Source organism: Atractosteus spatula, chromosome 4, assembly GCF_055471065.1.
Source record: "Atractosteus spatula isolate fAtrSpa1 chromosome 4, fAtrSpa1.hap1, whole genome shotgun sequence".
In the NCBI taxonomy this organism is placed as follows: Eukaryota; Metazoa; Chordata; class Actinopteri; order Semionotiformes; family Lepisosteidae; genus Atractosteus; species Atractosteus spatula.
In genome coordinates, this window is record NC_142709.1 from 33,307,276 (window position 1) to 33,330,916 (window position 23,641).

The 23,641-nt window shown below is 43.4% G+C and overlaps 1 protein-coding gene across 1 annotated transcript in view; it reads right to left on the reverse strand.

Moving 5' to 3' along the window:
- mgat4a (alpha-1,3-mannosyl-glycoprotein 4-beta-N-acetylglucosaminyltransferase A) overlaps window positions 1–23,641 on the reverse strand; it is a 72,790-nt gene that overhangs the window by 37,163 nt on the left and 11,986 nt on the right. Inside the window, exons 3-5 of the mRNA XM_088912793.1 lie at window positions 9,734–9,901; window positions 8,479–8,619; window positions 3,139–3,272 (exon numbers count right to left, since the gene is read on the reverse strand). Of these exons, the coding sequence (XP_088768919.1) occupies window positions 3,139–3,272; window positions 8,479–8,619; window positions 9,734–9,901 (443 nt within the window). The remainder of the gene's footprint in view (window positions 1–3,138; window positions 3,273–8,478; window positions 8,620–9,733; window positions 9,902–23,641) is intronic.

The following is a 23,641-nucleotide window of genomic DNA, read 5'->3' on the forward strand; positions in this document are numbered from 1 at the left end:
GTTCTCCCCATGTTCACGTGGGTTTCTGCAAGATACTCCAACTTCCTCCCACAGTCCAAACACATACTGGTAGGTTAACTGACTTCTGGGAAACCAGGCCTTAAGTGTGAGTGTGTACTTGTCAGTGTCTCTATCCTGTCCAGCTGCTCGCTGGAATAAGCTGTACTGGATGGATGAATATATATGACAGAATCTGTACAGCAATTGTTCCTTTTTCATTTTTATTAAAAAACAAATGAGATGCAGGAACTCGTGACTTCGACTTATCAGGACAGTAGTGTAACAAGTGCTGTTGACTTTCCACGCATTGAAACAAACAGTAAAACGGAGATAACACTGTGCAAACTATTACGCCACCTTAACAGGTGCAAATTTTCCCTGAGGAAAATGTGTTAATTTTAGCACGGACAGGTGTTTGGAATGTGTTACAATACCACAGCTAATTCTGGCCACGTCTTGCACAACCTTGCGCACACAATGTTCCAGCTTGACAAAAAAGGGGTTTGAAAGGACTCTCTAAATCCTATAACCTTTCTTTGTTGTTAGCAATGCACACAGTGCTGAAAACGTACAAATGCACAGTAGCCTACTATTCATACCCTCGATGAACAGTGACTGTAAAGTAAATAAAGAAGCAAAGATTCAGTAAAACAGAAAGGTGTATAATATTAAATTTCTAAATTAACAAAGTTGAGTTTCCTCAAACTGTGTATTTTGAGAAAATAAAAGGAGGCAAATTGAATCCTCTTTTATTTTATATCATTGAGTATTTCTTGAAAACATCTGGAAATCACTATAATAACCAATAGGGACTACAGCAGGCAGACAGAGAAGAAAAACACTTCACATCATCATGGGGAAAGATAACGGTCTGGAGCTTTTGGGGAAATGATTACTGACTTCAATAACTCCATGAAAACTACAAAAAATAAATCCATAAGCCATGCCAATTTCAACCTTTGAGCTAAAGGATAATGGGATAGTTGCTACACCAGGATCAAGACATAAGCAATTTACCCAAATGCGGGTTCAGAAAAGTAATTGGAAAGATAACTCACACAGGGTAGCAACTGGAAACCCTTTAAATAAACATCATCTGACTACAACATGTCCATCATTCAAGGCTGACCTCATAAGCCTGGTATCTGTGGCAAAGCTCATGTTGCCTCTGAAAAGACAGTGTCCAAAAACTGTTTCCAGTTCATGTTTGCCAAATTCAAGTACGATCAGCACAGTAGGATGACCCTTCTGTTGAAAAATAATCCTCCCTTTTGTGAAAAACAGAAATGGATCTTTTCTAGAGCTGGTCTGCATCCTCTGATCCTGGCATTCTAGATCAAACTAGACAATCACCAGATTTTACCAGGACATTTTAGTGAAAATGATTCGGTCAAGCTCAGGCTTGGTTGCACATGGCCTGTGTCCGATTCAGTGACCAAATGGTTAAGTCTGGGATAAATATTCCTGATGGTCATCGCCATCTCTAGCTGGACGTTCATGGAAACGGAGGAAAGCAGATCAAGCTCTGACTGCACAATGTGGAGGGCCTGGAGAAGCTCCTCATGGGCGAGTGGTCTCACAGTGAGGTGATCAGAGCCAAAAAGAGGTCCCTAAACAGCAGGGTACAAACACATCTGAACCTCGTGCATTTAGAAATCCACCCATTTTCTAACTGCTTCATTCAATTCAGTGTCACGGAGGAGCTGGAACCTGTCGGCAAGCATATATGCACCAACTGTACATGTGCATAGAGAAATTCATAAAATGCTCCGTTTTTTTTACTTGCATCAGAAAATAGCGAATATACACCTAGAATTTTGTGTTAAATGCAAATCTAGTTCCAGATCAAGGATATGAATACGTCTGGAAATCTATAAGCCTTATAAGCCATTTGGAGCTGTGCACTGCTAGACTTGCAGCACTGGACCCCCAGTGTTTTCACTGAGGCGCAAGCCCTGCATGCCAAGAGCTACAGAAAAGGCAAACGCTTGGTCACTGAGAGCCGTCTCCAGGGCTTGTGGCTCAAGGCTGCTCCCAGCTCCGACAGCTGAATGAGACTCAGCTCGGGGGGGGGGGGGGTGCACCAGCCCAACTGTGCCCATTGCGGATTGTGCCCCAGGTCTGGGCAGCAGCGAGGAATCGGCAGTGGAAAGACAGACAAGGTGCTGTCGGCCAACAACCCGGAAAACGGCCGTTTAACTTATCAAATTCTGTCAGCAAATTTCCACGCCCATGCTTTCCAAAGCAAGACAAAAAAAAAACACACTAGCACATTTAAAATAACTGTCAAGGGACAGCACGCTTCTTATGATAAGCAATTTATAGAACTGCAGCTTTTCCGACTAGCTCAGGGAGGTGGAGACAGAGGCTTGTCCTTTGTTTTACACTACTTGTAGACTATCGCGTTACCTTGAGGTTCTGACATCCTTTCCCAAAGCTCAGGTGTCATTTTCCCTGTGGGCTTTCAGTCCTTGACTTCCACCCTCTGAGATATATTGTACTGACACAGGATTCCCAGCAGCGTCACTACGATATTCATTTTACCTTCTTGCCAGGAAAGCATAGATCCCCAAGAGTCAAGCCCCTTAAATGGACCCAGTGAAGACCAAAAGCACCAATCCAGATTTTAAGTTGTAAAACAGCTAAATACATTTTCTTCCTCTGTAACTAATTCCATTCAGGCAAGGATAAAAGAGGGGCAGGTCCCACAAATCACCTGGTTTTCTGCCTGGACACCCACAAACTTTAATTTTGTGATTTTCACCCCACCCCCACCGCCGGGAGAGCTCGCAGAAAAGACATTACATTGCCAGCACGCACTGCTGCACACTGTACCGTGGTGCATTTGATAAACTTTGATAGAAATGTGCAACTGGCCCTTTAAGGCTCTGCACCTATGTAATTAAGAAAACAAAATGCATGGAGTGAAAAGACTGTGTGTGCCCTATCAGTAAGCGTCTTTGTGGTGCAAAAAGCAAGCAGTCTGTCACTGGGGCTGCCAGGTACCAGCACAGCAGGAGGCCAATGCCTTAGTATTACTCACTCCAGAGGCCACGGGTTTAGGAAGACAGGGTGAATAATACAGGCCTTGTGCCACACTGCTGGGTGGGCACGTTTTAAAAAAGAAAGAAAGCATACCTCTCCAACAAAAACGATGATAACACAGTCCAGTTTCTCCTCGTCAGACAGCTTGTCTATCAGGGAGTGCAGCGTCTCTGCCAGGTAGGACTTGACTTTCCTCCTCACCGTCGGGATTCCCATGACGATGGACACTGGGAAGCAATGGAGGCCTTGTGAGAACAGGTGCTGCCCGCCGCGCGCAGGACACAGGCCGTCCCGGGACACTCGAGTGCAGTGGGCAACGGCCCACAACGAGCGCTGCCAGTGTGTCCAGGGTAAATCGAACCGCAAAGACTTGGAAACCAAGTGAATTTCTGACATTCAGTAGGCAGACCCAGGATGTTTTTCAAGAAGCTTAAACTAAATCATAAAGTATACACTTTAAACTAAAGTATAATCCATATTAAACAGACTAGATTTTATGATAAAAATAAAGTTGAGCCAATAACAGAGACCTAACCAGAGACAAATGTGAAGCTTTATTCTGAGCTGGAACTTAACATAAAGCCAGCCCTGCACAGCAGATAAGAACAATCCCCCGCCATTTGGCATTTTATATTACAAAAGAGACTTCAGAACTTATCAATTCTGCCGTGTGATGCCAGACAGCAGGGAACACCATTAATGAGGCAACATTAAACAGTTTCCATTAAACATCTTTAACCTCTCATTCGGAGCATTTATTAAAAAACTACAAGCTATAACCGCGATTTTTTTTGCAGTTTCAAAGACCTATAAAAATATCAAATGGTCTCATCACATGTGTAACCTTCCTTGTACAGTGCCCTCCAAGAGCTGGAATAACAAAGTTAAAAATCTATTTTAGCTTTAAAAAAAATTACAAAAGAGGCTTTATTTTTGGGCAACTGCATGCAAACATTTCATCGTATTAGAACAAAAATACACTTTGTCTTCCACCCAGTCATTTTAATTGACCGTAAACATCAGAACACATTAGTTTTAACCAAATCTTAGATTATAAAGAACATCCCTTTGAAACAATAACTGCATGAAGTCGGAGATCCTCTCATCCATTGAATTTGTGTTATCAAAGATACTTTGCTGCAGAGATCTCGCCTATTCTTCAGGTGTTTCCGACTCCAATTGCAAGAGCTTAAAACAAAAATAAGTTTTGCAATTGCTGCCTCAAGACTTTTGGAGGACACTGTATAATGAAGCCAAAGGAGTCCTGCATACATGGAAATAAACCTCATTACCTGCCAAGGATTTTCAATGTAACTTACTGTAACTAAAACTGGCATGTTGGCTAGTATCGTCCTGAGAAAGACAGATTCTGGGAGTCTGAAACCAACTATCCAGCTAGCTTATTCAAGCTGACATCCTGCGTGGATGAGATACACGGATCAATGAGCTAAAGCACTAAACCACCAACATCCTGCTGACAGGCTAGATGGGCTGCATGGGTTCCTCTTATCTGCAGCTGTACTCGTGTTCTTGTATTTTTCACCTCCAACTATTACAAGTAGAAGACTGAAAAAAAATACACTTCTCCGAAAACGACCATCAGAAAACCACACTGTTTCAACAGAGAGAATAAGTTGCTGTTCATTTCTTTACAGTGACTCCCCAAATAACACCTCTTTTCCCAAAGGACTGCTGCGACATTAGCTGACCCATTTACAGATAAAAATAAAATAGGTGAGAAAAGAGGTCTAGCTGTGTCACCATCCCCCAACCAGACTACAAAAATAATGTTTCATAGTCAATCTTTTTTATACCAAATGCTTTTGAATCCTAGCACTAAATCAGCAGTTCTTCAATTTAGACAAATTATAAGATTGGTCTTTGTAGTCTTTGACACAATATGAGAACAGAGCTACACTAGAAGGACATTTATAAAACACAGTGACGGCACTATAAGAATGTGGATTAAGAAAAGGTAGTGTCTAACTTGCGTTCTACAATTCTTTGAACTTTTGAAATGAGATCAGACCAGTGAACCAGTTTTGCCAGAGGTGTTTCTTAGGGGTGAATTCTTTCATTATGGAGTAGGAGGTGTGCACATTTGGCAGCAGTCTCGGCAGTTTTACAGTTTAACCTGAGAAGGCAGGCTGGACAGTAGCATATTGTCCGCTCCCTGCTGGAATGCTCGGGACAGCCCAGAGGATATTCCGTGGGTGTTGTCCCGTCACCGTATTTTCCGCTGTGGCACAGATCTCAAAATATTTGGATTCCAGCAGAAGTGCAGACTGCAGAAACTGAACATTTTTTGTGTGCTTGTTCTCATGTTTGTTTATGTTCAAATGCCCTCCCCCCATTTCCTTCAACCCTACTGCCTTGTTCAAATACCACCTCTAAAGCCAAGGACCAGCCAAAAGCCTCCAATGCTTTCAGGAACATTTCCAACCTTCAATTAAAACCCGGATCAACAGTGAAAACTCAGTGAAAGGGCTCTACAGGGGACTGCAGGAGAACCCATTCAAGTTCATTTTCCCAATTCGTACCTGGTGCAATCTCTCGAAATCCCTCAAAATACAGGGCACTCCAATAGCCTGGAGAAGTTCGGAAATATTCCGAGATGTTCCCAAAAGCGGCAGGAGCTCTGGGTTTTTAAAGTAATCTGCATCAGGCATGGACTTCCTTGGTGGAGTGTACTGTACCCTGAAACCAAGACCATAACCTTTCTGAGCCACAACCAAGCTCCAGGACTTCCATTAAACTACCGGTCTGGGTCCAGAATTATGGTTTCTGGTCTCCAATGCTCCAAAGTAATTTCCTACTTGTAAGTCATCTTGAAAGCAGTTATCAACAAACATAATAAACTAATGCATAAATTACTATTACAAAAACGTTTGTTCTGACTAAAAAGGTCACTGTTATATCAACATAAACACAAGCTCAAGAACTGACAGTGATTTTTACCGCTCAGGGGGTGGTCTATTTTAATTTCTCCTAAAGTGTCCTAAAGCTTCAGCACTCCTTTCAAATTACAACAAAGAAGTTCCCTTTTCATCAAACACTGGAGAACAACTCAGAGTAACTGACAGAAAAACAAGCAAGGAGACTAAAGAAAATGATACCCATTTTTTTCTCCCCCTGAAATTTATCAGCCCAGAGCACTGTAAAGGCCGTGCTGCATGATAACTGTTAAACAAACTGCCGAAGGTGGCACAGAGCCTTCACTCCTTGCCTACGAAGTAGAGAAAAGTTCTGCATTGAAATATGACACAGGAAGCCCTGGAGTCTCGATAAGCACTCTTTCTGCTCAGTGAGGATATCAATGTCGGGCATGAAGGAGGGGTGTGTTTACAGTCTAGAGGCCTTTGAAATACACAAGGCTGATGTCATACAGGCACACACTCAAACACTCATTAACTCAGCTAATTGTCATCCTGTACAAATATCTGCCTGAATACAAAAACAAGCAAAGGCATAATTATCATGGTCAAACCAACTACCTGACAGGACTCACTATTTCTGGGCCATTTTTGAGCTCCACAAAGCTCGGCTTCGTATCTCTGCGCTGTTGATGTTACAGGAGACAGATGTTACAAATGCTTAGGATAAAAGGAGATCCTATTTTTTTGGGTGCATCTCTATTTTTGTTTCATCACACTGATGCAAAGTTTCTCTCCTGCATGGTTATGCAAACTGCTGCATAGAAGACTTCACCACTGGAGTGCTCTGAGCAAATCTGTTTGGTTCAAGGTTAAAGAGGAACAAATCGACACCCCACCGCCCCCTCCTCCCGGGAGCTGATGCTCAGCTGAAGAGGTCAGTGACAGATCCCGGCTCGGCCTTCACACAATCTCAAGCTCCCTGCCGCCGAAGAAGCACCCGTGCAAAGAGGCAGCCTGGTTTCAGCAGGCAATGTCCTCTGTAGGGACAAGATGTCCCATTTTGGACTTCTAATAATATCCACCTCATATCAGAAGCACACGCTTCGTACAAACACAGGGTCTTAGATTAAAAGGGCACAGGAAACGGTCATTGAGGCTGGCTCTTAGCCCTTGCCCTTCTACAAGATAAAACACAAAGTTATGCTTACTGTATCCGCCAAGGAAATTAAACTTCCTTATTTTATTTCCCTCACTTGGCTTATGAATGAATCAGCTTGTCTTTGGACCTGGAAAGTGAACAAAGAAATTTGAAGGTTTTTTTGTTTTAGATAACACTTCCTCTGGAATGTGAGAGACTCTTATATCAACACAAGAAGTGACTCACCATATAACATTGTTTGGGTTTTTTTCACGACCCAGTTTTGGAAATTGCCAAGTTTTTATGGATGAAAAATGGTGTCCGGGGGCTTTATACCAGCACGGGCCCAGAAAAGAGCCCCTTGTCCTGGGTCTCGCAGTGAAGTTATATTTTTCTTGCCCGCCTTTCAGTCTGATTGAATTTTAGAACACATCTCCAATCCAAAGAAAAGATCAATAGCTGGCCTCCTGGATTCTCCTTTCATCCTCCTGCTAAGCCTGCTGGGAGTAGGGGCGCGCTGCGCTCAGCCTGTCGATAGGCCCCCAGCAATACTCCCAGCCTGGGCACTTCCTCACCCCTATAGGTTACCCTTCCTGCTGCTCCTCAGGCACTGTCTGCATCACCGGATGATCCAGCAGCGCGAACCTCCCACACCTCGAACATAAAAAGCTTTTCCACAGCAAAACATCGGAAGAAAAGGCCATTGGGATGGATTTTTCCAGAAAGCGCCGTTACCAAGTCATGGCAAAGTTACTCTAACTTTCAATTATCTTTCAGCTCTAACTCACACCTTTCACTACTCAATGAGTTTATTTGAAGACTGCTTCTAAAATGTTTGGGGAATTGGCTGGTTAATGTAGGCAGGCAGTTACGTAACTGATCAACCCTACCCAAGAGCATGAAGGAGACCATGTTTTATTAAAACTGTCCGTTTCCACCTTAATGAGTCAGTCAGCATTTTCAGTGATAAAGAGAACACAAAATGGAGTCTAAATCAATAGCTGGGGATGAGGTCAAACCCTAATCTCGTCCACTTCCCCCACGTATTATAGCACTTCTTGCCAACTAGCTTGCACATTTTGTTTTTGCACCCCTGCCTCCCCATCTTCACACCTGCAGCAGTGCCCTGGCTCACCCTGGCTTCATTAAAGAGGAGAGGGTCTGACAGCCCCCCTTACAGACTGGTTGTCATTCTTCTCAGCTGGAAGAGTACAAGTGTAAAACGCGTGTTAAGTATGCCAAACGTCTTTTCACTATATGGCGGACACAATCCCCAAGATGTTACATCTCAGACCGATTTCTAAACGTGGCTCGACAGCTGTCCAGTCTGAGCTGCGATCTCCTATGTCTGTAGCAGGGCGCTGAGAAAGACGGGCTGCGGTCGAGGAGCTCCAGAGTGCTCCCAGCATGGGTGCTCACCTCCTGTCCTTCCGAGGCCCACCTGGACCGCCGGGTGAAGACTCTCCTCATTGTTGAGGAGGTGAGGCAGGTGGTAGTAGATATTTGGCACTTGAAGCGGTTTTCTGTGAGCCAGCTCCTTCAGCAGCTTCTGTGTCTCATCTGTTAACAAGAGCACAGCGGAAACTCATGGTACCAATGGATTGAAGTCAACAGCATCATCAAGGGAGAAGCAGGGGAATTCGTGTGGTTAATTCAAAACCCTGCTCTGTGCTCATACTCTCAGGAACTCATCACACACCCCATCTAAAACCTGGTCATTCATTATCAGTGAGCCACTCTTTCTGGTGCCCCTGATGAGGGTCACTCAACTCTATCCTATCCTGGAAGCAAGAGATGGCAGACCATCATAGACCCACAGAGAAATGGGACAATTTAGAAAACATCAACGGATCACATACTACATTTTTAAAACGCATGCATGCCAAGAAATGGTGTGCCTGGAGGGTGCAAAGAGTTTTTCATATTTGTATTAATTCCTCATTGTTACAGCATACATGCATGTCAAAAATGCATGCTAAAAAAAGACTACTCTTTCAGTGGTTTAACTGATGAGATATGCTCAACACACACAATAAGCTAGTGGACGCTGAAATGTTTGCCTGTCCTTGATTAAGTACGATTCCCAAGGGTAGTAACATCCTTCTGAAAAAACAGTGTGACTCTTCAATGGCTAGAAGATGATTCACGGCTGTTGTGGTTCTTCACATCATCCTGTGATAACGACCAGTATGTCACTTTTGCATGTTAACATCTTGCGATTGTCGGACAATGCACACTATCCAGTTTTTCCATGTAGGCAAAAATCATGAGGAACAAAACTCCACACGCTACTGCTCAAAGCATTTGGAAAAAAGTCTAACATCTAGTGTTGGGATCTAGATCAACCTCTTTTACTTTGTAAAGTAAGTAATGATTAAATTGCCAATTTCAAAAGATATGGATCAATCCTGCAGGTTCTATAGTTCATCTTATTGAGCACATCATTCATTTAATCAGTCAAAAACACATGAATTAAACAGAAACGGGGTTTAATTCAACCCCAAAAGTTAAAGGAATTGAGATTCACAACAAAGCAGAGGCAGAAATGATTCTTGATGATGTGAGTGCTTGACGCTGCCCCCTATATACTGGCATTACAGCAGACATGAGCACCTCTGTGAATATTCATGGAGAGCTGTTGCCCGCAGGAGACGGTCAGAGAGCCGACTCTTACCTGAGAAGTTGGTGAGTGCATCTTTGCTGCCATTTGTTTCTGCAATGGCCTTCCTGAACTGCTCGAGGATGGCGTTGAGCTCAGAGGAGCGCTGCAGGGTGCGGTGCTCGGCCACTCGGAGGCGCTCTTTTAAGGCGTGGAACTCGCGCTGGTAGGCAACCAGCTTCTCTGCAACACGGAGAGAAGCGCATTTACACCCTGTTCTGACAAAACCATACCAGCAGCTCTAGGAACAGAAACGCAACAATAAAATGACAGGACGTGTTCTGCGTCGTCAGTACGACAGATCCACAATGGTGAATTAACACAACAGCGCCCCCAGAGGCTCTTCTGTCATGACTTTTCACATACTGGACACTCCCTACAGCAGTCTGATCCATTACCCAGGCAGTTGTGCACATTTTACTGTGTGGCATTTTCTGCTTTCTAAAAGCCATTGTTCAGAACTGTAGAGTAGCTTGCTGTAAGTAAAAAGACCACGGATTAATGATTCTGATGCTGGATTTCAGAGAAGTGTGGTGTTCTCCAGCACTCCTTGTGCCTGCAGCTCAGAACAAAACATCTCTATCGTAATCGTGTGGCATCGATTTTTCCATGTCTAGCTGCTTGAAGGCAAAGAATTCTTGCAGCATCTGTAGTTGCAACATGCTGCTGAGGGGTTACTACATACAGTATCATTCTTGACACCATGAAGCCTGCGGCCGTGAGGATTCTGCAAGAGCTCTAAAAGTCTGGCACTACAGGACATTTAAGGACAGACGGTAGAGAACAGTGTGGAAGCCTTCAAAACTACTTGCCGCTTTCTCGTTGCGATTCTCGTGTTCCCACTTTTCTGAGTGGAGATCCGACAGACGCGGGAAACGTTTTTATCATGAGACGCCACAAGGCAGGAGATGAAAGGGAAGAAGCAGCCTGAGTTCTTGCTCAAGGCTTGAGCTTCTTGGTGAGCACTTGGTAGAGTACAGAGAAATATAAGGATAAGCTGGAAGCTGAAGGCTTTCAGAAGAGTCTGAAATTGAGCACATTTACTGTGGTGTGAGCACGACACCCGCACAGAAAAAAATATCACACAAGTGTGAGAATCTGGCAATCCAAGAACTAAGATAACACAAACACAGGTGTTTGCTAGAACACAACACAGAAGAAAGCCACGAAAAATGGCATCTAGGTTTAGGTCATGCTCTTTTTCTCTTCATTACTGTAATATAAGAACTGGCAGAATACAGGATTCAGAACTTTGTTCTTGCTGTTGGGGTTTTAAAAAAGCTGAAATGTTTCCATGAAATGACACGAAGAGATGCAAGATCGTGGATTAACAGCTGTAATATCCGTGAGTAACTGACCTTTATTTTCTAACCCTAGTGCCCCAGAGCTCGCTCAAGCTTTAATCTGAATGGTTTCTTCCTCTCACAGACCTGCTCCGTTTCCCCCCAACTCTGTCCCTGAACTTTGTAGATGCTTACAGTTTTAACAAGCCTTTCACCCTTCCAGACACCCTCAGCTGGATGTTCCCTACCAGTCCCTATAAAGACTGGTTTATCAATACAGAACCACAGTAACTCGATGTATATGTATGTCCAGTGTAGAGTAGTGCTCCTGACTCTCTAGGGCCTAGAATTAGACCAGTCTGATGGGCTTCATGGCACAGAAGCCTGGAAGAAGACTTAAGAGACCTCTGGAAGGCCTCTACTGTGGAAACACTGTAATAATGTGTGCACAGTAAGACAATGTAAAACCATGGTTGTACTCAGTTGGTGTGCCATATGAACAAAGTCATTAATACTGGCAGCAAATGAATTCGGCTGATTTTACATGATATCATGCTTTACAGGATACAGCAGAGCGAGCTCGCAGGCTGGCGCGTTCGCTGACCGCGGGGAGCAAAAGAGACGGTCTCTGAAAGAGGGCGGCGGGCACAGTGCCTCGTTCTCTCCGGGCCTGCGCTGGTTTTCACGGCGCACACGGGGCACTGGGAGCTCTCTTCTCTTTCGCTGACAGGGACTGTGTGGAGAGGATTCGCAAATACACCTCCAGGTTCCTCCAGGCCAACGTGCCCCAGATTAGAAATCCATTATGGGACAACAATTAGAGAAAGGAGGCTGCTTAGAAAAAAGATTTAGGTGTTTATTTTGGCTCATTTACATTTTACATTACATTTAATTTGCCCAAATACAAAATCATATTAGCATAGGAGGGACTGAACCTCAGGTAATGAGTATTAATATTTAGCACGTTCAGCATGTGTAAAACTATCTGTTCCTTCCCTTTTGTCAGACCTCCGTTTCCACACTGAATTCGTGGCCTCGATATAAAACAGCACTGGCAGGACAAAGCATGTCGTCTGCCTCTGTACCTGGAATCCGTCTCCAGAGAGACCACCAAGCTCAATTTCGCCCTCCTCGTTTTCTCGCACAGAGAAGAATGGCTTTCGGAACTGAATGTGACAACAGGACAATACTTTTCTTTTTTCCTTTAAGACAGATCGATTCTAAGGCAGCCCAAACTGAAAACTATACTCTTCCGTATTATTACTGAACAAACTGCACTTGCGGAACTGGTAATTGAAGTTGTACACGCCGATACATTCTGGCAGTTTTCACCAGATAGATTTCCAACACAGAAGCGGGGCATTAACCTTTTCTTCCTGGAGCACAGCCGAGCGACCCTTTCTTTAAATCCTTAGACTTAAAGGAATGGGGACTGTCTCTGGCCCGAGTTCCCTTCCACACCAGCCAGTGAGTCACTGTAAACTCCACAGGGGTTAAGGGTGTTTCGCTTCCCTATTTCCAAAGCAGAACTCACAATTGTCAGGAGGAAAGCAAAAAGGCATTTAAAGATTCAATTACTTTTTCTAAACTTAGCTTAAGGCACATCTTAGATGAGTGGCTGTTTGTAGGTTAATGGATGGACATCTTACTAAACTGCATTTTGCTTAAATAGCAGTGAGTGAGAGTAGGGGTTGGGGAAGACAGATATTTGTCCTCATCCCCGGGTTCAATAAAACTATAGGGGTGCGATACAAGAGATCCTTTTAGCTTTCATTCACCATCAATTTCATTTCCTCTTCTGCATTCACTTTTGACGGCAGTGTACCCCACATACACCCCCTCTGCAAACTCCCACTCTCCCAAAACCTCTTCTCCTCTTAGGAGGGATATCTTACAGTATCTCCACTAATCTCTAGCCACTAATCCACTTAAAGCAGAGAGCACACACACGTACACACATGGATAATAGACGGCTTGGAGACTATGACAGCTAGATGAATAATAATTAGGGCCTCAGAGACCATAAAGCCAAAGGCAGGCAGATCACAGCCTGCAAGCAAACTAAAGAACCAAATATGTCAGGTTTTCTTTTTTGCTCTTCTGCATCTCCCTATTCTAGAGATTTTTGTGACAGCTGGCACGTTCCTGTATGACCTCTTTACTAAACAGTGTAAGGAAGATGCACAGAGCCCGACGCGAGTCACAACGGGCAGATCAAGCCATTCACAACTTTAAGAACAAAGATCACAAAACCAGAGAGGGCCATTCCAGCCCACAAGATCGATAGTAGCCAACTGACTTAAGGATCTTAGCCAGTTGTTTCTCGGAGAAAGCCAAGGAAATGAGCTCCAACAACATGACTGTCCCATACTCCTACAACCCTTTGTGTAAAGGGAGGCCCCTTATCGTAAAGAGCTACCAGGATCGAGCAGATCAAAATCAGACACGAGGATCCTACAATCCCACTCGTAGTTCGCACATGTTATCAGCAACTACAGTAATCCCGCGTGCAATATGGGAGACCCGCTGTTTGACCCCTGGAGGTGTGATTGGATTTCATCACTCCTGCGCAGCTGACCCGAAGGCTGGGATTCAAGAATGGCATTCAGCAGGAAATGGCTAGAAGGGATGGCGAGCAGGACGCCAAATGGAGAAAATACTTCTACTTCAGAATAAGAGACGCGTTCCTTCCTCTCATTACTCTGCATCCAGGAATCTGAATTAGAGAGACTGGTTTCAAGTTCGAAGTCCAGAAGATTTCACACTGTTAAGAAAAAGAGAGCCACAAATCACAGGATGAGGTTTTCTGTTTTTTCTGTGGGTTGGGCAAAAGCATACTCTTTCCATAACAGTGCCTTGAAGATCCATGTTCAGTAGTGCAAAGCTGTAATTTATATACAGACTGCTGCGTGTGTTTCAGGTCCTTTTAAACACCACCTGCTGGGAGTTAAGAGGATCCTGCTGTTCAGGTATACATGTAAATAAAGAGTAGGAGGGAGTGTAACCGACAGGCTATAGGATTAAGGAAAGAAAAAAGGTCTGCGTTCACACTATTAAGTCAATGAGTGCATTCCTCTCAGGAAAGTATTGCTCTCCAGAATCTGTCATTCATAAGCCGTTTAAGAAACAACAAATGTGGCTTTGCAGCAAAATATTTATAGATTGGCGTCATAGAATGCTGTTCTTTTTGAGAGGCATACAACGTGTGTAACCTTGTTAAAAGGTTTTCAGTTTGGTCTCTACTGTTCCCAACCAGTAAACAGAACACATTATCTACAGCCTCAGGACTGCGGAAGTGGGATTATCTCTCGGCTGACATTACGGCACACTTCAAACAAGCTCTGGTCTGTGGGGATCCTGACCTAGTCCCCATTTATTGCTGTGCAAGACTGTGTATATTATCCCAAAGATGTTCCGGGAACAGTACAGTCTTCAGACGTATTTAAATTTTTTGGACTAAGCAGCACCTCTTCCCTCACATTCTCTGTTCCATAGGTACACTGGTTTTGTGTGTTTCTTTGCCTGCTGGCACCAGAACCCATCCTTTAATATTCACTGAACTTCAAGTTCACTACAATACAATAGGCTTACGCCTACAAACCATCCAGGACACTAGCTTTCACATTAGTCAGAGCTGCCTTCAACGAACTATGGTGTAAAAAAAAATCTCTTCTTCTCCTTCGGGTGAAATGTTAATTCTTAAGGCAAGGATATTCTGGAAAAAAAAGACGTTCAGAAAGTCAAGGACAAAAGCTGACGCATCGCACACCTGACGCCTGAGGGAAATCTTTCTGACATTCCTCGTCATGAGGAACCACAAATTTACCCTTCACTTGTGAAACAAGGACAGGGACCAGCCCAAGCAATCTCTGCGACTGTACTAATAAAGCCATAACACTAAAGATGTCCAACCGATTGTTTTCAATACTACTCTACCCAAAGAGCCTCCTGTTTGCAGGGCTGCAGACCAACCACAGTCTCGGGGGAGAGCTGTAAAGCTGTTTGACACAGTAAATTAGGTTAATATTATGTCACAGTGGTCAGATTTACAGAGCTGCAGGCCCATCCGTCAGCAGCAGAGCAACAACTGAGGGAATGGCAGAGACACACCACCGGCATATCTTCTCATGCGTCTGTCAGCTGCAATACAGAACAATCAATCACTCCGTCAACCACAATACACTTATGCGCACTGCTCACCTCCTGAGGACGCACCCTTTCATCAAGGATTCGCCATCTGACACTAAAAACTCATCTTTTTAGCGTCGGGGGGATACCGACTCCTGGAAAGAAATTAATACACTCAAAAATTAAAAATGTTCATGTTTAATCCTGGTGTCACCGTAAACTAACGTTTAAAACTATGCGTCTGGAAAAATAATCCAAAGTCCACGACTGAATTTAACTGCACCAATTCCTTGGGTTTCTTGGCATTTAAAAGCATCATTATGTCCATCTGCAAGAGGGCTATCAGATTTTATCTGAAGCAGCAGGCTCGCTACCTCTGTGGGGTTTGTGTCAGAGCAAAGAGCTGAGGTGCAGCATTAATTCGACACTAAAGATGGCACTTCAAACAACGCCTTACCACTGATAATACCAGACTGCCAGATTTAGATCCCCAACACCCATGATCACTTTAGGCTGCCATTTAAAAATCTAGGAATGTAAATGAGCATAAACGTCCCGTGAACGCACATCAACCCAGTAAAAGCAGAAAGGCAGAATAAAGTCAGCACCAACACCAATGAACCTGCAATCAGAAACACCTTTTTGATTCCTCTGCATCGCTGTTGATATCCCTAATGCAACTCTAATGCCCCATTTCTCATCTTTAACTTAATAACTAAAGTCCAAAGTATCAAAAGTTTGCACTACATTTCTAGGTAAAGGTATCTATCACCTTGTAGCTTGATCTCATGAGATCTCAGAAGCGGAGCAAGGCTGGCCTGGGCAGTATTGGGAGAGGATATCTCTAAGGAAACCAGCTTGCTGCTGTATTTGTAGTGTTGGACCAGTAGGTGGTGCTCAGGGTTTTTTAGACGAATGCCCCAGTATACTGCCAGTATACTCCAGGACAACTGGTATCACACTGATGTGATACCAGCACGTAATGCCCTTTCTTACAAGATGGTAAACAGAGGAGTTGAACTTGGTGCTCAAAGATCCCGTGTCACCTTTATAAATATGTAAGAATATTTACGCATTTACGCAAACAGGCCAATCTAGCCTGTTTGTCATTATTTGATTGGTCCCAGAATTTCATCCAGCTGTTTCTTGAAAGAATCAAGTAATCAGCTTCAATAACACGGCTGGCTAGCTTGTTCCAGACTCCCACAACCCTTTGTTAAAGAGGTGCATTGTGATCTCAGTTTCAAATGCACTTCCACATAGTTTCCACTTGTGCCCTGGTTTGTGTTTCTCTGGTCATTCTGAAAAATCTGCTTTGTTGATTTTGTCAATGTCTTTCGGGACTCTGAAATACTTGGATCAGGTGCCCTTGTAGTCTTCACTGTTCAAGACTAAAAAGATGGAGTTCCTTCAGTCAGTCACTGAAATGGATTAACTCCGATGCCCTACTGTAGCTAAATTCAACTTTATGCTTGCACAATGGCCTCCACTGAAGTGCCCAGAAGTCAAGAAGTTCTAGTTCCTTGCTCGTATCTCCAGTGTAGCGGAGCAATTGGTATAGAATGGGAAAATAAAACTTACAAATGAAACTTCATTCCTCCTTTTTTTTTTACGGAAAATACATTTAATACCAACCACACAAACAATGTGCAACTAAAATGTGCCTTCATATTTAATAAGATGAACTGCAGCAAGCCGTCCCAGATTTTAAATTAGTTAACTCAATAAAAAAGGACAAAGCAATATAATTCCCAAGAACATACATTCAATAAACAAGAGTCATGCATTTTTAATGGAGGACCTTCCTTATTAAAAAGACACTGATGTTTCTGTTCAGTAAGTTAATTCAGGAAGCCATGGTGATTTGCTGCAGGAGACGCTGCAGAATGTCTCATTCAAAGCCAGAAACCGCGCCACGGCTGTACTGTGTGGCGGCAGTGTACGGCGCGATGGGCATTACGGGGCTTAACTATGTTGGCACCGACCTCAGACATTTAATTCCAGGGCCAGGCTCTCTGAAAGTAATGGCCGCCACTCAGTGAGGGGGGGGGGCGGCAGCACTTGCTCATTTACTTAATCACACGGCCCCTTGTTCGCGCCGAGCCCTGCGAACGCACGCAGCCCCTTCCTCAAAGGGCCCTTTCAGAGAGGCGCAGACAGCTCTCCGTGCCCTGGCGCACGCTCACAAGGCCCCGCGGGCCTGGGACAGACCTGCCCCGGCAGGGGAACGGCTGGGGTTTGGCACGGCCCGAGCGAAAACGAAACAAGAACAACATTCTGCACAAGGAAGCCCCTTGTGTGCGCGCGGGTGTGATGAATTCCTGTCCTGTAGGAGCCGGGCCTGATGGAGAAGCAGATCTACCTCCAGGCCGCCCTCAAGAGGCAGGTCTTTCTCCTTCGAGTGGGCCTCTTGGTCTGAAGAGGCCTAACCCTTGCTTCAGCTCCCAGAAGGCCGACACTACGGACACGGAGGCAAGTTTAATACTTCACACACGCATGAGGGTCTACCAGAACCAAAGCACAAGAGCAACTCCTATATTCACACGCTGAATGTCTTCTATTACAATCTTCATGAGGTTTAGGACCAGGTTCATCCTTGCTGTGCATGAATAACTCTCCCAAACGCCAAGAGTAACCCGTTTCCTTGTAAGAAAGGATTTCAGCACTCTCTGAACTACTGACCTACAGTATATAAGATCCTTTTTAAGAGCAGCGATCACAAAGCCTTTCCACACCATCACCGTGTCACACGTGTAAACTAGGCTCAATTCTCAGACACCCAGGAATGCTCTTCACACATCAACCCAGTTTTCAGTGCTGTGGGGTTCGTAGATGCCTGCTGCTCTTGGCAGGATCACAGTACCTATTGAGATCAGCATGCATGCTCCATCATTATCTTAGTTCAAGTAGGGAGCTGCGTCAGCATGCATAGGCTGCAAAGGAACAAGTAAAGGTTTATTCCACGCTGAAAAGAGAAGAAAAAAAAACATTTCAGCTGTGGAGCCTTCTTCAGGTTTGTATGGAATGAACCTTTACCTTATCTCCCTGCAATAACGCTGGCCCCTCCTAGAGGATTGCAGTTAGAAGCAGGAAAGCAATGTCCTCATGGGGGCTCATTTGATGAAGAATGCAATCAAAGTATTTGGGACATCTTAATAAAATTGCTTGCTTGTGGTTGACAACAAGGAGGTTTTCCATTTAAACCTGCTGCCTCACAGCTCTCAGGTGGAGATGGGGGGTGTCTTCTGTGTGGAATCTGCATGTTTTCTTTAGAACATCTATGTGGCCACAAAGAGGCCCCAGCTTCCTTCCCACATTCCAAAGACTCTGCTGGCCCTTCTCTTGTTAAGTGGTGGCAACGCGTGCCTCTGGGGTAACCGCGCATTCAAACTTTGTGTCCCTAGAGCGACGCCTCACCAGAACCACAGTGACAGAGCGGCGCTTTCCACTGGGCTTTTCCCAGCACAATCCCTGGAAACACAGATGCCAGTATTTTACGTCAAGTTCCCTAAACCAGACTTCGGGGCATCTGACTGTGGGCATTTAACCACAAAGCGTGTGCCCAGGAAAGCCCAAGCAAAACCCAGTTTCCTCTTCCATGTTCGAAAGAGCCTGACTGCAAAGCTCTTCCAGGCTGCACACACAGAGGTCTCCTAGGTTGATAAAACCCCCTATTCCTTCAGTACAACTTTATATTAATCTAATCTAGACAGGCCATACACCAGTTATTGACTGTTGCTGAAGAACTCGCTTTCGCTTAAAGAAACACACAAACACACAGACTGGCAAGTAAAATCTGTCCTGTGTCAGGACTCAAACCAGGAACTCCCTGCACATAAGAGCATTACCTTAACAGCTGCAACACCTGTGCTGTGTGAGAAAACCCTGTCTGGAGCAAGTGTAATGCCAGCATAAGAACAAACATAAAATGGTACTGAAGTCTTCGAGAGTCCACAGAAATGTGGAGAGAAGGCTGTTCAGCTCCACAGCGCTGAACAGCCAGGACTGACTCTCCAGAGATCGCACACTAATTGCGTCTCTTGCGATTCACTTGAGGCAAAACTACGATTGCAAATACATAATGTAGCACTCTTTTAGTTTTAATGAATTGCTGTTTACACAACGCATGTGGCCATTAGAAATATCGGTTACAAAAAGGAAAGAGAACGTCATAAGGGTTTTTGCTGGAAAGTATTCCCTTTTTATTTAAAAGCCCGCAATCAATCTCCATTGTTTTCATTTTCTTATGCTGCCATTAAAAAACACCAGCTGGGGTTGTTATCACCGACAAGCATTTTGCTAATTTTCAGAAAATAATCCCCGTTGTTAAAAACAGTGGAGGTGGGGGTAATTATTCTCCTCCATCTGCAAATCTCAAGAGACAGGATTAATATCCCTGTGCTTCACTGAACTGCTACCCAACCCTAGATTGGAGGCTTATCGGTGGATACTCTGGCACTGGCCAGCTGTCCGGTTTTGCACATCACAACCCTCTTCACTGACAAAGAAAAACACAGATGGACTTTGTTTCTGGCTAGAAGGAGTGTCGTTATTTCATCGTGTGCACAGTCCCTAACAAGCTGCTACTGGAAATTTACTTCTAAAACAAGCCTTTAAATTGTTTCATGAAGAGGCACTGGCTCATAGTGTGAACCCCTTGTTCCAGATAAGAACTAAAACCAATTTCATGAAGTCGAGGGTAAACCAGCCAAGGCTGGGCCACAGCTCCAGATTACCGTCTTGCTTCTTCCTGTGGGGGACCACGTGCCTCTGGGACTGGATGAGGTCAGCTGGAATTTCATCCGGACTCGAATGCTTTTCTCTGCTGTCAAAAGACACTGCCCAGACAGCGCACATCTTGGACAAGACTCATGAATCCCACGATTAGACTGGGTGCTGCACTCTATGTCAGAGTGTTTTAACATCTGCCACTACAAAATTGATTATAAAAGCAGATAACCCTAAGGGACACACAAACAAGCAACAAGTCAGTAAACTAGAAACAATGAAATACTAACAGCTTTCCTTTATCACCGGAAGAGGCTAGTTTTCTATGTTCTCATGATTTGCTAAGCAGAAGACCTTACCAGAGAGATGTACAATATATAGTGTATGGCGCAAATATTTACCCTCTTCAACAAACAGGACCACAATCCGAATTAAAAATGTTGTATAAATGGGCTCCTTTTGTTTGAAACTATTTTTAATGCGGTGATAAACTTTTGCTTCACACTTGTTCTATTTCTAACCTGGTAAGGGACGTGTGATAGCTAACCATGAAGGGCAACATATAAAAATAAAACACCAAAAATAAAATAAGGCTCATCAGGAATCTTAGTGTCCATGAAACAAATCCAGTACTAAAAAAAAGAAGTTTTTGTATGAAAGGGGTGCTCATTAGGATCAAGGTACAAGACAACATTGATTGATTGATTGATTGTCTTGATTGATTCCCAAGGAGTTTTCCCAACAAATGTCTTATTATGCTTCTTGGATGAACAAGATCCTAAGAAGAAAAATACACTCTTGTCTGTGAGGATCCCTGATCCCAACCCCCACCTTTCTCAATGTTAAAACTCAGACTTTATTCCTACTGAAAATAAATCTGCTGACTTCCAATAAAGAACGGATTTGTTCATTTAAGAAATGGCAGAGAAAATCATGAACCACAGATCACATATTTTTGAACACATCGAGTCTTTCGGGACCTCTTTTTGCATTCTTCCAAAGCGTCCACATGCTATTAATCTACATGTCAAGGAAAGGAAACTCAAAATGGCAACAGATCAAGTTACAGGTCATAACCAGACAACAGAAATACAGTTTATGAAAAACTGGTAAACCAAGTTTACTGAGGCAGTTTTGCCTGGACGTTTATGAAGTCCTGGTGGAATTCTGGATTAAATACTGATTTCCTGCAGAACTAAAAACAGCCTTTCACACACTCACTCAATAAACACAGCAGCTCTTTTCTTCCACATTCAAAAGAGACATGGAAGAAAAATGATGGAGCTTTTAGTTAACTAGAGGTGTGGCATTCCATACACTGAGTATGTCTATTATCTAGGCCAAGAAAACTGACCACAGTGTGTAGATGAGCTATATAATGACAAACGATAAAACCTCTCAGATGATCTCTCCTAATGACAGGACATGACAAGCACCACCTCCTCCTGAAATGATACATGCCTGAGTTTTCCAGGCAACAGAGCGGACAGGTTATTCGTTTTTTCTTTTAGAAACAATATAACCGTCATCTACTAAAAAAGGCTGGAGACCTTTCATGAACTGTTTGCAACCAACACTTGTTAAACCCAACCTTTGGTAATCAAAACTAATGTGTCCATCCCACATTACACAAAGTGTGAATGTGTTGTTTTTACTTCATTGTGTTTTATAGATTCATGCAGTGAGAAACTTTTTTTGTTTGTTTGGCACGTTATGGTTCTGCTAAACCTTCATGTGCACGTTTGCTTTTGTTCGCATCAAATGAATATAAAATTTGCAGAACAGTAAACTATGTCTTCAGGATTCAACAGCATATAACAACTCTGTAGGTCAATATCTTTAACTTCAAACTACTGGACTGTATGTGAACTTGTTTAAACTTAATGAACATTTTTATATCAATGCATAATTAGATTAAAAATGCTTTGTAATCACATACTGTATTTGTTACAATGGGAGGAAATTATGGACATTCTGAAGAGAACAAAAGCTGTTTTTTCCGCTGTTGGCAGGATAGGGGATTGTGTTAACGTCGCAGAAAGGACAAGTGAAGAAGTTGTGGTAAACAGGCCAAAGGTCTTGGAGAGAGAGAAAGCGTTTCTAAGCAATACTAAACTTCTAGCTTCCAAATGCTGACCAAATCATTCATTCTACAGAACAGAGATTACATAATCAGCATCCTCCCACAGATGCCCAACAAAACACTTTTCACTGAATTCTTTGTTTGGCTTGTAACATTTAGGAAAAATTGTTAAGTTTATCTGGGCTTTCCCATTAGAATCTACTTCTCAGAACACGTTATATTACAAATGCTGGGAAACATTTTATTGAAGAGAGCAAGAAATATCTCTGAATACAGCACTATTCTTCCCCAGAATTAATTTTTGAAATCACATCATACTCCATCTCCATCATACTCCACCTGTGGACAAAACGACGGTCATTCTTCAAAGTGTGGGAAACAACATACACAGCGCCAGAAGAAATGAGTGACCCAAGATCCAGAGAAAAAGACATTCAGATTCAGAAGACCAGGTCAAAAGTGATATTTGATATTCTATGGTGTGAAACTGACTACACGGCTTAATATATTCTAGACTAATGACCACGTTTACTAGAAGAACAGGAATGCTTGACTAGCATATGTTTGAGAGCAAAAACAATTGCTGAAAAAAACAGTATTCGAGATTCTAAACCACTTACAAATTCAAAAAACATTTACAAACGCAATGCACTGTCCCCACTGTGCCTCACCGATATAGGGCTGTGCTCCACAAGAGATACAGCATCAAGGCTGTAAAAATCAGAAATATAGACAGGGACAGGACCGATCGGCATTCAGGGACAGTAACACCTGTCAGGTGTCAGACACCGGCTGCTGGCAGGCCGCCCCTCAAAACAAATATCAGTGTGGATCAAGAATCTCAAAATGAAGGGAATACAGTTGGTAGGTGGAAAGCCGGAAAGACATGGATGTGCTAACAAAAGCACCTGAGAGCCCGAGAGTTCCTAGTTTTTCTTTTTCCCCCTTCTTTATTCTTACAGAATTCCCCAAGCCAAAGCCAGCAGCTTTCACACTCTCGTGAAGTTCCAGCAGAGCGCACGAGGACAAAGATCACTGTCGCGCACGAGGAAAACAGAGAGCCCCCTTCGCCAATCCCAGGAAACCAACAACAAACATGAATTCTTGCAACGGATTTGCCATAATTCTGCGCTTACTGGGGGATAAAAGGGACAGAAACAAGTGAGATGAGCGACAGCCAAGGAGTTTGGAAATTTATCCTTCAACATTTCACTGCCTTCAGGTCAAGCGCTTATGATCATTCAAAATTTCTCCTGACTTGTCTCACTGCTGCTGATCACACTGAAACATAGTACAAGATGCCGCTTTAGTCTATTACATACTTTAGAGCTTTTCTGCATTTATCTGCTACTGCAAAATTACTTCTGCAATCCCTGTTGTGATGTAACTAGTGGAGCACCCCAGGGATCTATATTGGGACTGACACTCTTCCAACTTTATTATTTTGATTCTCATATAATTAGTAAAATAGTCATGCTTGCAGATGATGCCAAAACATTCTACATGAAATTCAAAGGGATATAGACAGGATTCAAGACAGGACAATCTGGCAGATGGCATTCACAATGTGGACAAGTACAAAGTGTTACATGCAAATTCACAATTAAATTATAGGCACAACATGAGAAACTGAGTTCCTAATGAAAAAGACCTATCATTTTCTCTTCCAGACAATGTGGAGAAGCAATAAAAAAAGCAAAC